Source organism: Capsicum annuum, unplaced genomic scaffold, assembly GCF_002878395.1.
Source record: "Capsicum annuum cultivar UCD-10X-F1 unplaced genomic scaffold, UCD10Xv1.1 ctg1489, whole genome shotgun sequence".
Taxonomy (NCBI): Eukaryota; Viridiplantae; Streptophyta; class Magnoliopsida; order Solanales; family Solanaceae; genus Capsicum; species Capsicum annuum.
The window spans coordinates 4,834,243-4,840,307 of NW_025820303.1; the positions used below are offsets into that span (position 1 = coordinate 4,834,243).

Sequence of the window (6,065 nt, forward strand, 5' to 3'; positions counted from 1 at the left end):
CCAAATAAAGGTACTCGAGTTCAATTTTAAAAGAATCAAACTGCTTATCAATTCAAACCCTGTACAGAAAGTTATTTACGTTTTACGAAAGTGTTGGCAGTGGTGCTTGTCCACGACACTCATAACGCGAGCATGGCAAGCGTCCAAGGGCCAAGACGTGCGAGGCTATGCAGTGAAGTGGATGTCATTACGAGCGTGAGTGTAACACTTAAAGGCTTTTTAAGGTCATCTCGAATCAAACAAAACATTATTAATTTCAGCATAGCATTTTCAGATTTCCTTCATTATAATACATAACAATCCACACATTACTAATATGCACTATCGATCGCCGCATTATTTGTCCATACCAAACGAACCTATTAATAGTCAAATAGTTTTGCCTATATTGCTTCAATTTTATCAGGAAAAATGTCAACTAACACAAACTTGCTTTTTTTTTTTTTTGGGCGGGGGGGGGGGGAGAGGGGCGCAGACATAAAAATGTGTCACACATTCATGATACAAATTAAGTTTGTTACAAATAATCCATTCATAATCACTCCCTAGTCTAAAATTTTGTTGAACCACTACCATGCAAATTTTGTATCTGTATATATATATGCGTGTATGTGCATATAATTCATACACATAATATGTGAACCATCACTAAGAGCTCTACGTTTTTTTTTCCTATCAAATTTTATCCCATTTTCAAAAAAAATTTTAAAAATATTTTTCGAAAAAAATTAAAAATCTCAACAATTTTGTTGTATTGACTTCTTGAAATATCATCTGTTTTATGTTTCCTATCCTACTTTTTAACTAACTTTATTGTTTGTTTGTTCATATCATATTGTCCTGAAAAAAAGATTATTGCGGTTGTATCAAGAAAAAAGGAAAAATGGGGAGATTTGCAATTATTATGGGGTTTATGTTATTATTGACTGTGGTTACAGAGGCAGAGTACATGAAATATAAAGATCCAAAACAGAAATTGGGTGTTAGAATTAAAGATTTGATGAAAAGAATGACACTTGAAGAGAAAATTGGTCAGATGACACAAATTGAAAGGAAAGTTGCCTCTGCTGAAGTTATGAAGAAATATTTCATTGGTATGTTTGAAATTTTTTTTACCCTTTTGATTTATAAATTGGCCATTCTTGAAATTTTTGCCCATTTGATTTTTGAAAACTGTGTCATTCGGACTCTTCAAAAATGTCAACGGATGCTTATTAGATTCTCTGAAATAGTACAATTTTAGAGGTCATTATTGAAATTTGTAACCATTTGATGTTTGAAAACTATCTCTTGAACTCTTCAAAAATGTTAACAAATACGTGTCGGATCCTCTAAAGTAGTGCATTGATGAATTAACCATTCTTGAAATTTTTGCTCATTTGGTGTTTGAAAACTATGTCTCTTGCACTCTTCAAAAATGTACCACAGGTGCGTGCCAAATCCTCGAAAAATAGTGCACTTTTGGAGGATGTGACACGGGTGTGGCAACATTTCTGAGGGTCCAAGCAACATAGTTTGAAAAGATATATTTCTTCAAAATTGTGTTTATTTATCACAGAATGTCCAGAAGAAAAAATGATCTCTTTTTAACAACATTTGCAATTAGAGGGAACAAGTGAAAGGGTGACAGAAATCATTTTCCCGCGGAAAATGTTTTCTTGAAAATTACTCTTAATTAGTTGAAGCAAGTCACAAAGTTAAGAATTAAGATGGTTGTAAGGAAAATAACTTTCATTCAGAAGTGAGGGGAGTCATTTTTTCCCTCTTGATGAACGTGGAAAACATTTTCTAGTAACCAAATACCAGAAATGACATTTTCATGTAAAACATTTTTCTAGAAAAATCTTCTATTTTAGGCCTTTTCTTGTATTTGGAGGTTAGTCTTTGATTATATTATATAATTCATGTATACCGGCTTGTAAAGATAAACAGTGAATCCAGCCTGCTATTGGTGTAAAGATCTTTTTTATCTTCAACTATATGTTTTTGGCAGGGAGTTTATTAAGTGGTGGGGGGAGCGTACCAAAACCTAATGCCACAGCTGAGGATTGGGTGAATATGGTAAATGAGTTCCAAAAGGCTGCTCTGTCTTCTCGCCTTGGTATTCCTATGATTTATGGCATTGATGCAGTTCATGGCCATAATAATGTCTACAAAGCTACAATCTTTCCTCACAATGTTGGGCTTGGTGTTACCAGGCAAGTCTCTCTCTCGATCGACACTCTCTCTCGATATATATATATAAATAATAAGCCGTTATTTGAAATTCAGACGCTTTCTTTGTTATTCATGCTTTCATTACTATCTGCGCACAAGGTATTAAGCGTGTCACAGGAAATCTGTGTTCGGATTAGAGTATAAAGATGCTTGAATATAGCTGATTCCTTGTCAATCTTTGGAAAACTTATGATCAAGAAACTGTTCTAGGCATTAAGATTAGCTAAATTCCGAAAAACGGAAGTATATGCCATAATGTTCTTCTTGTAGCCTATGTTCCTCCATTGTCCATTAATAGTTAACGCCTGAGAAAACGTTCTATGGGGCTTGTAGTCTCATCTATATCGATATCTGAATGCTCTGTTGTATCTCTTATAATTGCAAAAATGAATTACGTTAGTTTATTTCTTTATGATAATTGACTTCGAAGGACTATGAAGCTTTGGTTCAATCCTAGAATCCTTTCGTTTTCATCCATCTGAGTTCAAACTTTTGGTCATTTTGACACAGGGATCCTGATCTTGTGAAGCGGATCGGGGCTGCAACAGCACTTGAAGTTAGAGCAACTGGAATACCATATGCTTTTTCTCCATGCATTGCAGTAAGTTAATATAGCTGACACTTCTAGCACATAAAGGTGCGTTGTTTTTACATATTTGATTTACTAATAATTTTTTTTATGGTAGATATGTAGAAACCCGAGATGGGGTCGTTGTTACGAAAGCTACAGCGAAGATCTTAACATTGTGCGAAGCATGACAGAGATCATTCCTGGTTTACAGGGAGATTTGCCGGCTAACATGAGAAAGGGAACACCCTTCGTCGGTGGAAAGTATGAATCTTTGTTATTTCCTTTTCATCAAATGATCTATTCAAGATTCTTTCGATTATCTGCTTTATTTCTAAGAAATTTCTGCCAAATCAACCTATACTGACGTTTGTATTTGTTTCCCATATTTTGGTCAATTGAACTATTCAATTGGTAAATTCAATTGGTAAAGGACAAAGGTTGCAGCCTGTGCTAAGCACTTTGTGGCAGATGGTGGCACTGTGAATGGAATCGATGAAAATAATACAGTAATCGACTCAAAAGGATTATTTAGCATCCACATGCCTGCATATTACGATTCAATCATTAAGGGTGTCGCAACAGTGATGGCATCTTACTCGAGCTTGAACGGTGTGAGGATGCATGCCAACACACATCTGCTCACTGGTTTCCTTAAGAAGAGACTCAACTTCAGGGTAAGAATGATTAGCTCACAGATTTAACTTAATACAGTGATAATGTAAAAAAATTACACTATCAGAGTTATTTACCCTTTCTAGTAGCTTTTTCCAAGTTAATAGTCTCACATTTTGTGGACGATCACTTGTAACTGTCTTTTGGATGACCTGATAGAGTAAAAAATCTTTAAACTGTCTCTGCATATTTGGTTTGACATTCAGTAGGTTAAGGTGAATGACGGATGTATCCAAATATATAGCTCTTTTGGCCTGTATATTTCAGGGCTTTGTCATTTCAGATTGGGAAGGTGTTAACAGGATTACTAGCCCGCCGAACGCTAATTACACATATTCAGTTGAAGCAAGTGTTATGGCAGGAGTTGACATGGTTAGTATGTTGATGATTGTTGATATGTTAATTAAGTACAATTTTTAGTTGCTCATTTATGTCTGTTTTGTCCATGAATAGATTATGGTACCGGAGAACTATACAGATTTTATTGGCAATCTGACTTACCTCGTGAATAAAAACGCCATTCCCATGAGCAGAATTGATGATGCTGTAAAGCGTATACTAAGGGTTAAGTTTGTCATGGGACTCTTTGAGGAACCATTGGCTGATCTTAGCTTGGCACAACATTTGGGTAGTCAGGTACAAAATGCTGATATGCTATCTCACAAGAATGTTTCATTTAGTTACAATTTTTTGTTTTCGCATTAGAGTTAATATGCTTGAACATGTTTCTACAGGAACATAGAGAATTGGCAAGGGAAGCAGTAAGGAAATCACTTGTGCTTTTGAAGAATGGAAAGAAACCTGAGCAACCATTACTTCCCCTTCCGAAGAAAGCGCGAAAAATACTTGTTGCTGGAGCTCATGGAGACAATTTGGGTTACCAGTGTGGAGGCTGGACAATTACATGGCAGGGTGTTCCTCGCAATAATCTCACAATTGGTATGTTTTGTTCCTATTCTGTCATTTCGACTAAGACTTTTCTGCATCAATAAGATACTACATTACATGAATCCTTCATTTGCCTTGACGTACCTTGTCAAACGTGTTCCAGTACTGGATGGGTCTATATCTAATCCATTCTTTTTGCCAATCCTACTAAAGAAAGATTGTTTCTCTTCATAAAACTATATGAAGTAGAACCGATATTGATTTCTTTTCCTACTCATCCCTCACCTCATTCAATAATTACTTTTGATCCAGTCGATTGGAACCAATAGAATAGGGTCTACAAGAAACAACTTCTCTACCCCACAAAGGTAGGGGTAAGGTCTGCATAGACCCCACCCTCCCAGACCTCACTAGTGGGATTACAGTAGGTGTGTTGTTTTCGTGGATAATTGATAGGAACCAATAAGAAAAGACAATTTCCTTAAGATACACCAGATCCTTCTCGGTTATTGATAGAATAATAGACCTACCATTTCTTGAAATCTCTCTTTTGATTCAAGATCGTAGCATAACGTGTCTTGTACGAGATAAGTAACCATTATTAAGATCAAGTAGTACTGAAAAAGTTGTTCTGCATCATGTGTGAAGTCAAACTGACACATCTCTAAATCTTACAGGAACAACCATCTTAAAGGCTATCAAGAATACTGTTGATCCTACAACTCAAGTAGTATACAATGAGGAGCCGGACACTAACTTTGTGAAGTCAAACAACTTCGACTATGCTATTGTAGTTGTTGGTGAACCTACATATGCTGAGATGTACGGCGATAGCTCAAATCTCACAATACTTGATCCTGGTCCTAGCAATATACAAAACATTTGTGGGTCAGTGAAGTGTGTTGTAGTTGTCATCTCTGGTCGTCCTGTTGTGATCGAACCATATGTCGAAAAAATGGACGCGCTTGTGGCTGCTTGGCTTCCTGGTACTGAAGGGCAAGGTGTTGCTGATGTTCTGTTTGGTGACTATGGATTCACTGGCAAACTCGCACGTAATTGGTTCAAGAGAGTCGATCAGCTACCAATGAACGTTGGAGATCCACACTATGATCCTTTGTTCCCCATCGGATTCGGACTCACAACTCAGGCAGTGAAAGGAAACTAGAAAAACATGATTCAAATGAAGTCATTTTTTTCAAGAAAAGCTTCATAATATATGGTTAAGAGCTCTTGGTAAACTAGAAAGCAAAAGAGGAAGAAAGAAAGAGCAAACTTATCATAAAATCCAGTATTGTGTTATTTTCTTATCCATTTTGTTGTAAATGTATTGCTCGAGGTTCATATAAATAATATGGCTATGCAATATGTTTCTTTTATATACACGTTGATTCAGTTGTAGGTTTTGGTAGTGTGCTTCTGAAGTTGAAAATATTGGCAGGGTCATGACACTCTAATATCAAAAAAAACTAAGACACCCAAAGGATGGTTCCAAACAATTAAACCTAAAATGTTTTTATGCTGTAATCTTATTTTTGTTGTTGGTAATAACCGTGAAATATTACCATAAAAAACAAGAACAAAGAAGTTTGGTTTCCACCCCATGTCTGGTATCAGAATCAAACTTTTCTTTTTTTGGTTTCCAAACAATGTCCCAATATTTGAGTTGGGACCCGGTGCTCACACATTGTAGGGTCCGTTTCTGTCAACAAGATATTTT

The 6,065-nt window shown here is 36.0% G+C and overlaps 1 protein-coding gene across 1 annotated transcript; it reads left to right on the forward strand.

Annotated features, from left to right (window-relative positions):
• Nucleotides 1–510: 510 nt before the first annotated feature.
• On the forward strand, nucleotides 511–5,724 carry LOC107875944 (beta-glucosidase BoGH3B). Its single transcript, XM_016722857.2, has 9 exons — nucleotides 511–1,094; nucleotides 1,994–2,198; nucleotides 2,728–2,818; nucleotides 2,904–3,049; nucleotides 3,219–3,462; nucleotides 3,728–3,832; nucleotides 3,914–4,096; nucleotides 4,195–4,399; nucleotides 5,026–5,724. Exons 1-9 carry the CDS (start codon nucleotides 884–886, stop codon nucleotides 5,511–5,513), a joined length of 1,878 nt encoding a protein of 625 aa, XP_016578343.1. The 5' UTR covers nucleotides 511–883; the 3' UTR covers nucleotides 5,514–5,724.
• Nucleotides 5,725–6,065: the final 341 nt, after the last annotated feature.